At 52.4% G+C, this 16,211-nt stretch overlaps 5 protein-coding genes across 5 annotated transcripts; 3 read left to right on the top strand and 2 right to left on the bottom strand.

Moving 5' to 3' along the window:
• Nucleotides 1-442: 442 nt before the first annotated feature.
• CTAM01_02997 (uncharacterized protein) lies at nt 443-1,696 on the top strand (the record flags this gene model as incomplete). The annotated part of the gene is made up of 1 exon (XM_060519035.1): nt 443-1,696. The coding sequence occupies one exon, from the start codon at nt 443-445 to the stop codon at nt 1,694-1,696; it is 1,254 nt and encodes a 417-aa protein (XP_060386034.1).
• Nucleotides 1,697-4,559: 2,863 nt separating this feature from the next.
• On the bottom strand, nt 4,560-5,216 carry CTAM01_02996 (uncharacterized protein; the record flags this gene model as incomplete). The annotated part of the gene is made up of 1 exon (XM_060519034.1): nt 4,560-5,216. One exon carries the CDS (start codon nt 5,214-5,216, stop codon nt 4,560-4,562), a length of 657 nt encoding a protein of 218 aa, XP_060386033.1.
• Nucleotides 5,217-5,372: 156 nt separating this feature from the next.
• Nucleotides 5,373-5,863, bottom strand: CTAM01_02995 (uncharacterized protein; the record flags this gene model as incomplete). Its single annotated transcript, XM_060519033.1, has 2 exons — nt 5,373-5,544; nt 5,625-5,863. The coding sequence occupies 2 exons, from the start codon at nt 5,861-5,863 to the stop codon at nt 5,373-5,375; spliced, it is 411 nt and encodes a 136-aa protein (XP_060386032.1).
• A 3,078-nt stretch (nt 5,864-8,941) lies between these two features.
• Nucleotides 8,942-9,592, top strand: CTAM01_02994 (uncharacterized protein; the record flags this gene model as incomplete). The annotated part of the gene is made up of 1 exon (XM_060519032.1): nt 8,942-9,592. The coding sequence occupies one exon, from the start codon at nt 8,942-8,944 to the stop codon at nt 9,590-9,592; it is 651 nt and encodes a 216-aa protein (XP_060386031.1).
• A 1,710-nt stretch (nt 9,593-11,302) lies between these two features.
• CTAM01_02993 (fungal specific transcription factor) lies at nt 11,303-13,690 on the top strand (the record flags this gene model as incomplete). The annotated part of the gene is made up of 1 exon (XM_060519031.1): nt 11,303-13,690. One exon carries the CDS (start codon nt 11,303-11,305, stop codon nt 13,688-13,690), a length of 2,388 nt encoding a protein of 795 aa, XP_060386030.1.
• Nucleotides 13,691-16,211: the final 2,521 nt, after the last annotated feature.

Raw genomic sequence — 16,211 nt, 5'->3', positions numbered from 1 at the left:
CGCTTCGTTTCTGGCGGAAGAATCTTGTTTGGTTGTTGCAGATTATAAGAAACCTACAAAATGGCATCAGAGCATATGCCCGCCTTCGAAGTTCTAGGGACTACCTTTTGGGCGCCATCAAATCCACAAAGCCAGATAATTAACGAACTCAATATGGCGAAAGGAGCAAAAGGAGCGACCTCGCGAGCGTCCCGAATTCCCACGGAACGGTGGGATAAATTGAGGCCGACCATTTGCGAAGAATATAAGAGGAAGACTCTTGACGCGGTGATCACGTTCCTGGAAGATGAACATAACCTCATCGTTACGTATGTTTCACCTTCAATGTCTGATTCGTGGCTAATTTTTGATAGGAAACGTCAACTCGTCTACAGGCTAGGCATATGGGACTGCGCGAAGTATGGCAATCCCAAGAGTCTCAAAGGTTGTGATGGCTTGCCCGATGACGATAGAGATTACTGACGAGGATTTGAAAGATGAACAAAGCAACGAGGCTACCGACGCATTGGGGCTCACATCCGGTTTTGAGGCTGGCTCATACGCGTACGACCTAATAACCCACAACATTCAAGCCGCGAATGCAATCTTTGCAGTCGCCGGCGGTACTTACGCCTGGGAAATATACAATGCAGACTTTCTCGGCGATATGGAAGATTCAAAGAGGCTTGTAGCCCTTTGCCGATCGGCTGAGACCGTCGAACAATGCCAGACGGCTCTGGACCGCCTAGAATTACGCATTTCGCAGTCTAGCAGCCACGTGGGATTCTGGTCCCTATTATGCGTACATGTTGTAGAGAGCATGAACCACGAGATGAGAGACGACGATCACCGTACATTGAAAGAACCCATCAAGCAGATGCTTGAGGCCGCTGTTTCGTCCATTCTTCTCGGATCCTGGGAAGGCTTCTTGCTCAAAGAAGGCGGTTCTGTCGATCTATTTGCATTTCATCTCCTGGACACTGTTTATGAGCGACAGCACACGCTCTCTTTGCAGTTAGAAGAGACGGAACTCAGTAGCCTACTCTACGATCTGGATGACTGGGTTCTTCCGGCGCATGATGGCAAAAAGAGAACTGGTGCTCTAGACACGCTGATGCAATGCGCGCGGTGGTGTTTTCTTTCCCTCAACGAAGTCACACGCGACCCCTCCCAGACGCGGCTACAAATTTTCTCCGCTCACGACGAGAACGATTTAGAATGGAAGGCGCATCTCGAGATCTACGGGACTCTTTGGTACAAGCTGTTCATGCAGCAGCTCAACATCCAGGGACCAGGCTTCGACACCGGCGGCGAAGTCGACGAGGGCGCGCTCGCGTGGGCGCAAAATTCCCGGAGGGACCTGGGCATTTCCCACGCCGAGGTGCTTTCGTGCATGTGTTGGATCATTGTGAACCATGGTAGTATGAGAGACGACGGCGACGGGACTTGGGAGAGCTTGTTTGGACGGTCAAGGGCTGCGGCGCATGAGGTATGGAATACCGGGCCGAGGGAGCTGTGGATCGAGTTTCTGCATACTTTCAAGAGATTCAATGATCTCACGGCCACGGAGGAGCCAGAGTATGAGCGCTCCAGGAACGCGTTTATGGAGGAGTTTGTGGCATTCGTGAAGGAAATTTTGAAGGTGTTTGTGACGTTTGGTGCATCCAAGACGGGAGAAATGGTTGGGGATGACTTCTATCCCGTGATTACCTATTGAGGACGGTCGACCAGCATGCTCTCCGGCAGTCTAGATGATCAAGTGTAGCATATATTCTCAAGGTACCATCTTGCGGTAGGTTCTTTTGTATTCTTATAAATTAATACACACTTCTATATGTACTAGATTTGAGGCAGGCTATGTGATTGTTTCTTCCTAGTACCTAACGTAAGTATTTGTGCGATTATAAGGCGAAGGAGTTCTTCTAGCGAAATGTTCCATCACATCCAAATAGCGGGGGCTTTCATTCGTGAGAGAGAGCCTTTGCCTCCAATCTCATAATGACAGCTGGATTTTTGGATAAGAGGTCAGTCGCCAAGCAAGTTGGTAGATAGATGTCACATGTTACGGAGAAGAAATGGCAGTCTGATTCTTGTCGCTCCTGCTCTGAATAAACAGGCGCCAGATCAAGTGCATGGCACACCGTTGCCAAGTCAATCAGATCCAGGATAAGAAACATGATGTTCTCCAGTCCCTCCGCTTCATGGAGAAATAGGTGAGCCAGCCAGAACAAATAGATCCTTACTCTGAGGATAGACAATTCCTCGGCCGGAGCAATGACTCTCTCGAGTGCGCGGATGGAACACACTTTGATTTCCTGCTCGTTTGGAAAATTCATGCGCTTGTTTTCTTAATCAAATACAGTTACGACGAGAATTTATGGCTCCGAGGCAGGGTTCTCATGGACAAGACCTTGGCTCTGTCCATGATCTATCATAGATGTTTCTCTATTATAAGGGCTAGAATATACAGGAAACAAGAACAAGTGCTAGCTACTACTACTACTATTGCTGATTATGCTCAATTATCCAATAGATTTGACAACAGGACAAGGTCGTCAAGATACAGTAGTGAGAAACCATGCCCACCTCTTGCCTCGCCTGACACCGAAGATGACTTCGAACTTGCTTTCGGTGCTCTCCAGATCACTGTGTCCAACAGATCAGGCACTGATACGGCTTTGGTACTTGCTTTTATATCCACAGTCGGAGTGGATGCTGGGGTCGGTAACAGGGGTTTGTCAGGTATGAAATGTGCCGCTTCCCGGTGCTCTTGCCTCGTCGTTGTTTATTGCCATAGTGAAATGGGTCCCAGGCAACAGCATGTTTTCGAGAAAATCGCCTTGAAAACCCGTTCACATAGAACAAGAGACATTTTGGAACATTGATGTAATAGCGAATCTCGAGTTCCGTTTTGCCTTTTGCTGATGTACGAGACGTGCATTCGTTGGGAGCTCTATATCGCGAATTATCTCGAAACATCTGGGTACTGCACCCCCAAGGGATAGAGTCATTTCATCTTGGCACCGCCGAGATGTGAACCAGCGTGGAAGGCGACTATGTCGAATCTCAGGGAGCAAGGCTAACTTACTTCTCCAGGTATCGTGTGCGGGAGGTTGAAAAGTTCCAACTATCGGCAGAACCTTCCGGCAGAACCTTCCCCGGATGATGCGTACGACATCAAAGCTCGCTACACACGTTGAGCAGGTTTTCTCGTCTTCGATTACCTCACCCCCCATAATTTAAGGCTTCAGTAGAGACAGCGAGCGGGCGAAAAGGTTCTGGAAACACCAGAGTCTCGGAAACATACCCCGATGACTGGCTTTCCGGCCGTAAGGGGGAAGCGGGTGCCGGTTGAGGGGTCGGTGGGAATCCCTCTGTGCTGTTGAGAAGTGAGAAGGACGTGGCAGGGTGTTCGTCCTGAGAGGCCTGGCTGGTTGTGACTTGGCGTCTTGTTGTGAGCAGCAGGCAGACGGTTGGGTTGTCCAGGGATTCCAGCTTGAGGGGGGTTTTTGAGTCTATTCGCGAAATCGGAATGGCTTCTATCCGAGAAAAGCTCGACCGCCGCCCCCCAAATCCAAGCCACTCGAAGTCGTTCACGAACGCGAATAAGAATCCGAAAAAAGATTTTTAAAGAAAAATACAGCAGTAAACCGGAAAAACATGGCTGTCAAGGGCTGGCTGTCAAACGATGGCAGAGCCGCGAACGGGTAGTAGCGTCATTCATTGATTGTTGGAAAGAAAGCTAGACCCAAGCAAAACCACAGCATTTCAAAGCACATTCCCAGATGGTCGTCTCTCCCCTTCCCCCTCTCCCTAAACTAGAAGTAGAACTTTTATCCAGGCGAGCACTAAGTACTGACTTTATAAAATCCACGGTACGCTAGGAAACTTTGTGAGGCGGCTTAAACGCCGACGGTGCTCTCACTGGTCAGTTCGGCTCCGGTAGATTGCTGGTTGCGAACTATGATTATTTCTTATTCCACAACATTGCAATGTAATTGCAGGGCTTGGGTTGGTACTTCCGCCAATCAGCATCAACTGTCGCTTGTTAAAACTATTGGAGTCTCCATTGCCCGGTCTTTCTTTTGGATTCCTAGTCGTCGTTGGGCGTGAACTAAGAGGGCATTTGGGAGGGTGGATCGTCGTCGTACAAAGAATGTTGTTGTTGATGATGATGATGGGAAAGTTGATTTTCCTCGAGAAGAGGATGATGTGGGGCAGGTAACCGGCGGCAGAGTTCTCGATTAGTAGACTTCCCATGTGTTTTTTTGTGTATATGAGATGCCTACTTTAGATACTAAGTGTGCACCTGTCCACATGCTCACCCGCAATTCTGGATCAAGACCTTAGCGCTTAAAGGCAAATTAGACGAGCATCCGGCCGTAGGCGAGTAAAACAAGTCTCGCTTGCGCATTTTAACATGTCATGGGTGAAGCTTATCAGGCGTGACTCCGGTTACGTAGACGGCTGGTGAGGCTTGGCCGCCCATTTCTTACTTGTGACTTGTAACAACTGTAAATTCCATGAATCGAGAAGGCTCCCTTCGATCCAAAACTCGATGAACGGGATTTTCCGTGAGCCTACAATCTGAATAGTGACAAAATAGACACTGAGAGAGAATGTAGGGCCAAGTGTATCCCGCCTCCATGGAACGACTCCACATCCCGAGAACGGTATTTCTTCTCTCGGGAAAGAGCTCGTCCGCGATTCTTGAGGAGCTCTGATGACTCGCTGATATGGGAAAAGGGCAGAATGCCATCCTTTCGAAACTCGGAAGCTGTCCGGCTCCGAGATCCGGAGTGGAGACGCATGTCGAGCCGGAAAGCTAACCTGTGTTGAGCAAAATGCCATGAGGCTAGATGGACGTCCTTTAGCCGCTTTATCCGGTATGAAGGGGCGTTGAATGCCGTGCCAAATGGACTCCGTGAGCAGAACTTCTCCATATAAGGGAATCTGGACCACTCTGCATGCGTGTTTGTTTCGTAAGGCAAACCACTCCCTCCACCTGTTGTCTCTCGCTTCTCGGTCGAGACCCTTTGAGATAGTGAGATATGCGTTACCGAGATTACCACTGGGTACGTAGCCGGCTCACTGAATAGAATTGGATATTGTTGGGCGCGGCTGAAGAAGGGATCAGAGACGGTTCCAGAGACGGTTCCAGAGATGTACCTCGTAAAGCTCAATCGGGCATTATGATCGTGAACTGACCGACTGTTCTGTTTCGTTGTGGCCAGCATGTGATCTCGATCTCGCCATTGCTGGCATTATCAACCTCTAGAAAGTATTGAGACAGCATGTGAATAACGGTTGCGACATGTGTTACATGAAATGAATGAGTCTCTGAGCGAAGTAGGTGGCGGGCAATACGTCCAAAGCCTCAGTGTCTTGTGGGTTCAGGTGTGTTTTGCGGAGGGCATGAGGGAAAACGGGCAGAGGCTCACTGCTTGTCTTAACTTTAATGGCGCCCTTTTCCACCAATTCGGTAAACTTGGCAACGATCGGTCCGGAAGGCTTCTCGTATTACGCGAGAGAAGCCAATCCATTCCCTCGCTTGCCTCGTTGGAACTGCTGGAGGGCTGAAAAATGCCTGGGAATGACGTGTGGTAATTTGTGAGACATGAGAGCTGCAGGGATGTAAGTCACCCGTGGCCGGCCTAGACAGCTGCCGTCTTGGGGGTCCTTTTGATACTTTCTTTCGGGCTGGTGAGGCTTGCGTGAAAATTGATACTTGAAAGAGTAGGCTCCTGAGTGGTTTGGAATCCTTGCTGCCCGATGCAATCGATACAGCGGCCGCCGAGCTTCGGTTTGAATTTAGGAGGAATGCCGATGAGAAGAGTAGACGATAACACGCTTGCGGCTGACTTCCTTGGCTACTCCGAGTCATATATAAGAGGTTTGTGGGGAATCAAGCCTCATGATGAGTAGAATGAGAAAGAAAGTGATCATGTATGCAGTGTGGACACTCGTCCGGTAAAATTCAGGGTACAAGGCAAGAACATGATGAAGTTGACGTGACTGCCTGAGAGGCGGTGATGGTGCGATGGTGGCAGGCAGAGATATCTCAAAAAAGAATGTTAGGGAAGGCCCCGGCGAAGTTGGACTGGGCGGGATAGGTCTGTGTCTCCGTAATAGGATCGAATCATCGATCGACGGCAGGAGGAAATGAGTTCATCCGTGGAGGGAATTGGTTGGCTTTTGCCCTGCAAGCCGGTATCTTTCTCTCCCTTACCTCATTGATGTCGGGGAGAGGGAGCGCAACCACATTGCTGGGCCCTTGCCAAGGCGACCTAAACAACAGAGTTGGCTTACGGATACTGATACCTATTCTTCTTGTCTGGCATTGCTATCATGTACATGGCCGAGGTTGATAGGGCGAATGCTTAGATGCCGGGATGCGGGCAGAGTGAGACATACGAAGACATGGGAAGCGCGCATCCGTACCTCACCCAGACGGCACTCTGGCCGCCCTGAACCCAGCGGTATTCCCCCTCACCGGACATCAGCGGTGTCCGAGATGTGGCGTGCAGAAATGCTCTTCAGCCCTGCTCGAAGTGAGGTGCAAGGCGGCCCGACCATGGCAGGCAATGGGCAATCTCTCGGTCCCGGGCTCTTTGGGATGTCTACGGCCTACGGAGCCAAGGATGTATGGAGTACGGAGTATAGGTCTGGTACAAATAGGAAAGACCTGGGGACATGACCTGCATATCTGTTCATGGGTAGTGATAGCGGGGAGCCGGACCCAGACACCGAGGAAAGCTGTCTTTCACTGAGGGCATCGGGATGAAGGGGCGGTCAGACATGACTTTACTATGACGGACGATCCCTGAAGATGCTGCTGAGAGGCACAACCAACCAGGTCTCCTCCAGCCGCTCCTTTGAGGGGATGCTGGGAGTGGTCAGGAAAAGTCGGAGCTGAAAGCGCGCATTCATGGATGCTGCTGCTTGGTACCCTAATAAGATGGCTGACTTCCATTTTGAGAACTCGACTTCGAAGAGGAGGGGGAGACTGCAGAAAATGTGAGGGGTGAGGTGATGTGAGGTGAGGACGGGAGAGCTTGCCAGCTTAGAGTTGCCCCGCTTTTGTACCACGTGAGCAACGAGTGGTGTTCCCTGGGGTTACACGGAAACGGCCTCCAGTTGGCAGGCCCTGTCCGTCGAACCTGCCTCATAGATTTCCACCTGTTATCGGCTCCGACTGCCTAAGGTACCTAGGTTGCCTGGCGTGCCTGCCCTGGCCCTGGCGCACCTGGATTCTCTTAGTAAGACGGTACGTACTGTGATTTCACGGGGTGAAGGGCACACGGCCCACGGGATGAAGTATCCGTACCTACCTAGGTATCCACACAGGACATCGTCAAGGTATCCATGGTACATACCTTATCCACCCTCCAGCAGCATTCGCAACCACCTGGAAGTCGTGCGCTCACAATGTTTTCTCCCTTCTCCCCCTACCTCGCCCTCTCCCTCTCTCTTTTTCCCATCCAAACGCCTCGACCCGCGACACCCGCCCACCATGGCGGTATGGCTTTCTAGTCCCCTTACTGCTACAGGGTCAACTAATGCCTATTCGGGTGAGTGGCATGGCGCGTCGCCTCCACTGGCATTCTCTGTCTCGTTTCTCGTGTAACAACCGAAACCCCCGCGAGACATACCAAGCAGCATTGTCTCTGGCGCAGACTCGTCCCGGAATCACTTCATCATTCACAATGGTTGGATCGCAGCCAGCTCCGAGCCATTCCGCTCATTCACCAAGAGACTCTTCTATGTAGACTCTTCTGCTTGCCTCCACTTACGCCTAACCGGGAAGAAGCACCGCATCTTGGGCGAGCAGAGCCATTCAGACGCAGACGCTGCTTGGCCCTTCCATCACCTGCCCTGCAAGTTGGGCCGAGTTGGGCCAAGCAAATGGAGAACCTTCAAACGACCGGGGGACGTCTCTGCGGGCTTATCCGCATCCCAAGGTGCCATCCCACGAACCTCGATATTTCGGACATGGCAGCTGGGCAAACCTTGTCTGGTTCCATCCATACATGCTTCGCACCTACAGAGTGCTGTTGCGTCGCTACCGATGTTCCCACACTCTTGACGGAAATAGCGTATGCAAACTTTGCGAGTCTGGACGAGACACTAGAATCCATGCAACATTCATTGCCTGCGTCTTCAGTAAAACGTCTAGAGTACGGCGCTAATTTGGATCTTCGTCGTTGGAATCTGCTCGGCTGACTGTCGGCGGAGGCATACCGAATTCGGACTGCCGGTTGCTTTCTTTTCAGTTTCACTTCATAGGGCCATGATTTACCGTTCTCTGACTTGTCAAATGCAGTGTCAGTGTCAACGATCGGAGCCTCGGGAAAGGAGTCTTAATGGACTTTAGGTCTGGCTGGTATACGGAGTACGCACGGCGGAGCGACAGCCAGCCTGTTGCCGACGCTACCTCTCGCCTTCGTATCGATCAATCACTAATCGACCTGAGATCGGTCGATGTGCAGCCCGGGACCAGGCATTCTGGGACGCGGACCGAAATGCAAAAGCATAGCCAAGGCAGACGCCGCCATCCACCCCTGGACATAGAGACTTCTTGTGGCCATTTAGGCTTTGGAAGGGAAGGGGGGGTCAGCATCGGCACCACCACCGTCAGCGGTCCCTTATGCCTGGAACCCTGGGTCGTTCGGCTACGTTGCTCGCGGCGCGGGCCATATTGCGGCGCACGCTATGAATTCAGCAAACCATGCTCCATCTTATCTCATCCCCCCCGGTCTGCCACCTTGAAGTTATACGTCTTTTTTGCGGTCAACACGGGCCACTCCCGCGCCTCCTTCGGAGCTAAGAGTCAATGCGCCAGATGCCCGCTGACCGATCCGCGGCCGTCTGCGTCCCCAGACGAAGAGAACCTACGTCGGGCGGGATAATGCCTGTTCCAGTCCTGAAGCAACCCAGGTGATGTTGGCGCGGGGGCGTGGGCATGGCTGGTTTTCCCTTGATGCGCCAGACGAAAGCCGAAATGCTCTGCAGAGAGGCGACAACTAAGCAGGAAAGCCACGCCGATCATCCGTTCCTTGTCCCAGTCGCCTTGCTATTGAGAGTCACGAGTGTATCCGTATGCTCTGTCAGTCAACCTAGAAGCCGGCTGTGGAACACGCGATGGGGATGCAACCTAGAAGATGCAAATCGCCATTTGCACTTACCCCGGAAAGGACGGCGATACTGGAATCACGAGAAGCATGTAGTTGTGATCTTCACGATTATTTCACGTCACAATTGCAGCCGTCAATTGCCACCTGATGACGATACCTTTGAGATATCCCGCCTTTCATTGCCGCCAAATGTTCCACAACAGTTCTCGCTGATTAGAATCGTTCGAATAAAGGTCAATATGCCAGGATTGAGCACAACAGCCCCCCCAGCCATCTTGCGGGGCCGTCCGGTCGAATACCAAATCTGGACCAGATGTACCGCTGAGCAGAGGCACTGGAGTTGGACGGCAGACTATCAAAAAGGTACGAGGATCCGTCATACGGCCCTCGTCTCCCAAGCCAAGCGTTTGGCCCAACAAGAAGCTGTATCCCTCTGGCATATCACACGAATAATGTTCAGGCGAAAAAAACAAAACTAAAAAAAAACTAAAAAAAACTCGAAGTCTCAGGCCCAAGATGCACAAAATGTTCAGCGAAAGCGGCGAAGGGACTTGTCACGCCGTCCAACGGGACCCTCGTGAATGCAAATGTACTTTCCCTCGGGGATGGAGAGCAACTTCGCTCGTCTGTTCCGGTTGGCACTATCCAGAAATCGTTCCAACATCCTTGCTTGGCCGACCTTGATCTTGACCTGGGCCGTCCACAGCGACCCCTCGTGCCCTCCCACCAATGCCCGCCTCATTCCTTCTGCGCGTGGGGTTGATCAGAGACATGGGGCCTGGTGTGTGGCCAGCATGGACATTCACACCATACGGATGGCACACCCGCCTTTTCTACAGGCTTGGTTCACTTGGCGGTGTTGCTATGCTGTTCTGACTGTGTCCCCATAGAATTACTGTAGCAGAACCAACAGCCCGGACGACGGCGACGAAGGGGTAGAAGCAAACATGCTTATTCCAGACTCTATCGATCTAGTCGGTGCCGGAGAACCCCTCCGTAATGGAGAGAGCAGAGGGACAAAGCCAGCTTAATCACGAGAGACAACAAGCAAGGGAGAGGCGGGCAAGCAATGCTAGCCGGTGACGCCCGGCACACAGTCAATCTTGGGGGCCGACAGCACGGCCGGCTAGAATTCAACCATTTGCCCACCCTCCCACGCCTCCCTGCACCCCGGCCAGTAGGTACTTCGTGGGAACGCAAGCTTCAGACCACCACTCATTGCTTATTGCTCAAGTCGGCCACATCCACCCCCGATTAAATTCGCAATCCCACTTCCCTGATTTCCCTACGAATTGTGACCTTACGCACTTCCAGCAGGGCAACTCTCTTTACCAAAACGCTTTCACCAGCACAGCGTTCATTCAGACTCATCGTTACAAGCCAAACTTCGCTTATCCAACCACTGCATGCATCATCGATCCCGAGATACCAGCCTTACCTGCCATCACCAAAGCTTCGTTCATTGAGCTCTCCACCTCCGCAAGCAAAGAAGTAGGACTGCGTCTGTCCAGTCATCGCACCTTGATCACCTGTCAAACCTGAATTCGTCCAGACACTTATCGTGGAGTGCGAGTTACCCGACACACTGCAGGTATTTCGTGTAGCACCTGGAAGCAAACACCCGTCGGTTGCAAGCTGTCGACAGCCACTGCCTGCTCATCTGTGCCACTTGAGGCCTGCCTTACTTAGCATCGCCTCGACAAACATTGGTCACAGTCGTCCAACTCTGCGGACTTTGCCCTCCCCTATCTCAAGTCACTCTGCCACGAGCACAGTCATCCTGGCGCAGCGCGGGTTCTACAGGAGGGGAGCCCACTGGTTCTTGGTGCACCGAGTATCTCGTCAAGGTTTCTGCGCTCAAACATCCGCCACCCCTCACTGGCTTCACGGGTCTATAACAGGCCCGAACCGTCACAATTTCTTCCCAACTTCGCATCCAGTCTATACTCTCTCCCGCGTCGGATTCCGATGACGCACCTACAGCGTCCTCTACTCACACCACGCCGAAGAGGAGATATCAAGAAACATTTTCGCCTTCGGAGAGAACCTCCGCGCCCCCCGCTGTAGCAGAGCCCGCAGATAGGCAAGCTTCGGGAGGGGCCAGATTTCACACTTCCGTCCTGCCCGACGACGATGACTTGAGGCCGATCTTGGCGGGAGGCTCAAGTGCCAAGAGGCCCTCTAGAGCCATGCGGCCGCCGATGAGATCCAGCATAGCTTGTTTGAGATGCAGGAAATCCAAAATCAAATGCGACAACGACAATACTGGATCGCCTTGCGACACGTGCATCAAGGCAGGACACAAGTGTGAGTTTCCTGATCCAACACCTCTTCCGGCGAAACGATCAGAACCGCCGACTGCGCCGAAGCAGGAAAGGGAAGTCGGGCATGACCGGAAGCGAGTGAAGAAGCTCGAAGATGCCACGTCCTCTGATGGACGTACTGTCGCCGCGCTTGCTCAGGAAGTGCTTTCGGCGCCCTATCTTACCGTCGACTTGTGGCATCAACTCTTCGACATATATAAGCTGCACTTCGCTACCGAACTCCCGTTCTTACATCTCCCGACTCTCAAGGGTATCATTCACGACAAAGACATCAAGAAGCCGTCAACCGAATCAAATCTGATCCTTTTGGGCATTCTGGCTCTCACCGCAAGATTTCACCCCGACTTGGTCAAATATGTGGCACACATCACACATGACAAAATCGCCGGCCCAAAATCTCGCGGTGCTCTACCCAGGCCGGAGCCATCAATGGCCTCAGAGTACTTCGCAAACGCTCTTACAAAGGCACTGGGACAACTCGAATCAGCCCTGACATCAGCTACTGTCGTCCGTGTCCAAGCTTTTCTCATGCTCGGCTTGTACAAATGGAGCCAGCCGAACGGCGGCCTAGCGGCATGGATGTATGTTGGCGTTGCCATACGGATGGCTCAAGGCTTGAAATTGGGGTTCGGAGACAAGCCTTTGAGAGGGAGGAGAAATTTGACTTTGTCTCCTCGGTCGAGTAAATCTACTCAACTACCCTCAGACCGTTGGAAAGACCAGGAGATTAGGCGTCGTACCATGTTCAGTTGCTTGATACTCGACCGTCTTTTGTCCTGCGGATCTGATCGGGTTTCTATGGTTCGGTCCGACGATCTTCAAATCCAGCTGCCATGCACTGAACACGCCTTCGACCTAGGCCGCGTTGTCTATACCGGATTCTTACGACAGGTGGGACATGGCATGGAGCCACCAATCGATGACAGTGTCTTGAGTCGATTCGTGCAACTAGCAGATTTCTGGGGCGATATCACCAAGTACAGTTTCGCGGGCGGCCGCCATACGGAATCCCTTCCGCCGTGGGACCAAGAGTCGACTTTCTATCAACTGAATAAGAAGGTAGATGCCTTTTACGCTCACCTTCCGGAAGAGTTCACCTGGTCTAGCTCGAACTTCTGGAAACACGACAACAGCATGTATGTGTCACTTCACATGCTGGGTGCCCTATGCAAAATCATGCTGCATCGCGAATACATCCCGTTCATCGCCATCAAATGTTCCGAGCCGGTTGGTCCTCTGGACGAGCCCGTCTTTGACCCCGAAACTGTTCCCGACCACTTTTGGGAGCGAAGCGCAGAGCAGGTTTTCAAGGCTGGAAGGGAAATCATCGACCTCATCTCGACATGCCGAGACAAGCTTCCTCATTCGTCACTAGTCATATTCGCAATTTGGCAAGCAGCGTTTGTTGGAATATACGCACGGCACTATCCCCACATGGATACTCAAAACCACATGGTCAGCAAACAGGAGATCGAAGAACGGAATTCAGGAGCCATGTCTGAAAACACGCAGACGGGGAACACCAGTATCGCTTTCCAAGCATTGACCAAGGTTGCACCTTACTTCAGCATGGCCTCCAATTACGTCACGTACTTCAAGGACATTGATCAGTATCTCACCAAGGTCTACTCCGACTACACAAATCGAGGTTCGAAGAAGAGCGGAGACGGTTCTCTGACCATTCGACTGGGAGGAGGTGGCGGCGGACTGGAAGAGTGGAGGGCAAAGGCCGACAAGATTACGAGCAACGGCATCATCATGGACGACGACCGTCCAACAGCCTACGACGGCTCTGATGGATCGCGGGCTAGCACATTGGAAAGAAGCTCTTCCTTGGGACCTGAGTATTCTCATCTCAGCGGGAGCGGTTCGGACAGCCGGAGGGATTCCCGCCAAGCGTCGTCATTTACCGCCATCAACGCCGCCGCATTCCACCAGCAAGCCGGTCACGAAGGCTATGCCGGAGGCATTCCACATCACTCACCAACTCAGGGCTTCCCGCCAACTCCCGGCTCCCTATCAAACGAGGCTGCGATGGCTAATGTCAATGCCGAGACAGTCAGCATCGATTCATATGTGCAGCAGAACCAGGGTCAGCGATTCGGCACTATGCTTGAGGACATTCAGGAATTCACGACGGGCGGGATGGTCTGCGCGCCCAACATTGGTGACTGGGACATGCTCAAGCCCCCCTTCTACACGCAGATGGCCGGTGGCAACCCGTTGCCCCAGTTCAGCGGGAGTTATTCTTGAAGGGGTCAGATGAGCAGGTGGGAGAGGCTTCTAGGCCCCCAACCCGAGACATGATTATATGGGGAATGATGTATGGGAACGCTGTGTAAGGGAATTGTATTTGAGCGCGTGTGATATTTTCAGACAGAAGTTACGAGTGCGTTATAGTCTTGGATACGAAGCCATGACGAACCCTTCCCCCCACCCCCTTCGCCGCGGAGCGAGAAGTCACAGGAAAATGTCGACCGGGCATAATCAGCATGAGAGAGCGTTAGAAAAAAGAAAGAAAAGATAATCATCACCGTATTTACGAAGAGTTGTTCCGCGGTGCAATAAGTTGCGCCACATAAGGGAAGGGCTCCAACAAGACGAACGCTAATAATCCATGCCGAAAGTTTACTGATAGAGAGTCCTCTCTCTCTCCCTTGGCACTGCCTGCCGCGAACGTTGAGCCACGTTCTCGTCACGTTCACGTCACGCAATTTCCTCGTGGTATTTCTCTCGTCTCTTTCTGCTTGCAGTTTTTTGTTGCGTTTCGATCACGTGGGGGAAGCGTGTCAGAAGTCGAGTCGAGTCGAGCTCGATTTGAGTTCGAGTCAAAAAATGAGGAACAAGTCAAGTCAGTCTTGTCAGGTCAGTCAAAGAGGTCTGTCTCTGTACGACGCCGGCCGTGTCCGTTTTCCCCTAACATGTTTCGGCACTGGAACAATGTCTCGAACTGTTTTTTCCTGGAATGAAGGTTTACCGATTCCCAGGTACGCGTTGCGTTGCGCGGTGTTTGCGTAGCCATTTTCGCATGTTCAAAAGTTGACCCGAAAGGGAGCGCATTCCAATCCACCAAACCAAACCAACCTAACCCTTGGAGGGGAGGAGGACCGTAAGTAGTACCTAGTTCTAGCCCACCAGAGGGACACACTCCCCCAGCTCCAGCCAGCCACACGGAATCCAGGGTTGAGAAGGTTGCGGGCGTTGTGTTTAGGGGTTCTCTCGATGACGCGCCGACCGGCCTTTTCTTCTAAATGGGATTTTGTATCTCACCTTACTCGAATGCGGCGCTATTTGTCCAAGGCTCCGGCTGGCAATTGCTATCGTGTTTTGTGTAATCTACGATTCATGCTGATGACGCCTACCAATGTCAGTCATTCTATCTCCCCCGACTCCCGGAGTGAAAGGGAAAAAAGTAAATATGCGCCGGCAGCGTTACACAGGGAAAAAACACAAGCCACGTAGTCCGGCGCTCGGGAAGCCGTGGGTGATGTGGTGGGATCACTCGAATCCCGAGACCTTTTTCTTTCCCTGGTACCTTTGGTGTCGGGTGTCCAAGGTAGGCTATTGGGCTTACGGAAAACTCCATCAACCCCCCCCCCCCCTTCTTCCTTTTTAACCCTCCCTCACACCCGGCCCGCTAACATGCTACTTTTCAGTTTCTCACCTGGCTTCTGGGTTGTATCTTTGTACCACGCACACTGTTTATCGTTTTTTTTTCTTGTCTTTCTGTGCGCCTCCCGAAGGGAAAGATTGTTTAATCTTGTTGAATGGCATTTTGCTGTCTCATCTGACGAACGTGTGATCGTCACCGAGTGCCAGCGGGCGGTTTGTGCGGTTCTGTGCGACTTGCCTTGTTTGTACTTATGTGTGTTGGGAAAGGGGAGGGGGGTTACTGTTACACCCGGTCCGAACCGGGCGGTGGGTTCGGACGATACCTAATGCCGACCCGATCGGAAGGTAAGGTAGTACAGGGAAGGGGGAGGACAGCGAGACTCGGATCCGGTGTGGGGTGCGGGTCCGGCCCGGGGCTTACAGGACCGATACGGGACGGACGGAGTGGGGGCGGACTGCGGTGCCTCGAGACAAGAATCGGACCGTGAGTGTAAAGACACAGAAAACGGGAGCCCAGGACAGTAGGGACGGTTAGGGCAGGCAACGGCGTGTCTGAGCAAAATTCTTTTCCAACGAGGACTATCGCCCAGTATCATCGAACCGTTGTTGGTAATCAAAAAGTTCGTCCCAAAAATAGAAACTAGACCAGGTTGGTCATGCAGTCAGCTTCTCAGCCCAGCCTTGGAGGGGCTTCTTGCAGCCTAGGCAGCAGCAAACAAGAAGCAGGATCCAGCGGGCATCAGCAGCCGGCGAGAATGCACGGCCGCACAGCCCTCCATGGAAAGGAAAAACAAAATGGTAGCGAGACAGGCGACGCGGGTGGCCGCAGCTTTTTCGGGGCTGAGGCAGGCGGGGAGGATTAAACCCGACCACACTATACGAATAGCAACAACCAACGCGGCAACGCCAGCCATTCGTGCGTTGCAGGCGACCCGGTCCATGAGCTCCAATGTAGGATTTTCCAGGATTTGAGGGTAATAATAAGCTTAGCTTACTAGCGAATCCCACGGGCTGCATGTCCATCCACCTCAACAGCCCGTCCCATGTTGGCCCTACCAGGCGACCGCTTAGCTGACCGATGAACCTGAAATACTGCAGTCAACTTGTCGCTAGTCCTTTTGCCAAGGATATTGCCTTACCTCGCCGGCCATGCTGCCATTGC

Source organism: Colletotrichum tamarilloi (genome assembly GCF_030869305.1).
Source record: "Colletotrichum tamarilloi strain Tom-12 chromosome Unknown Scaffold_7.1, whole genome shotgun sequence".
Taxonomy (NCBI): Eukaryota; Fungi; Ascomycota; class Sordariomycetes; order Glomerellales; family Glomerellaceae; genus Colletotrichum; species Colletotrichum tamarilloi.
The sequence above is the reverse complement of the archived record's forward strand: the minus strand, read 5'-3'. Positions and strand labels throughout refer to the sequence as shown.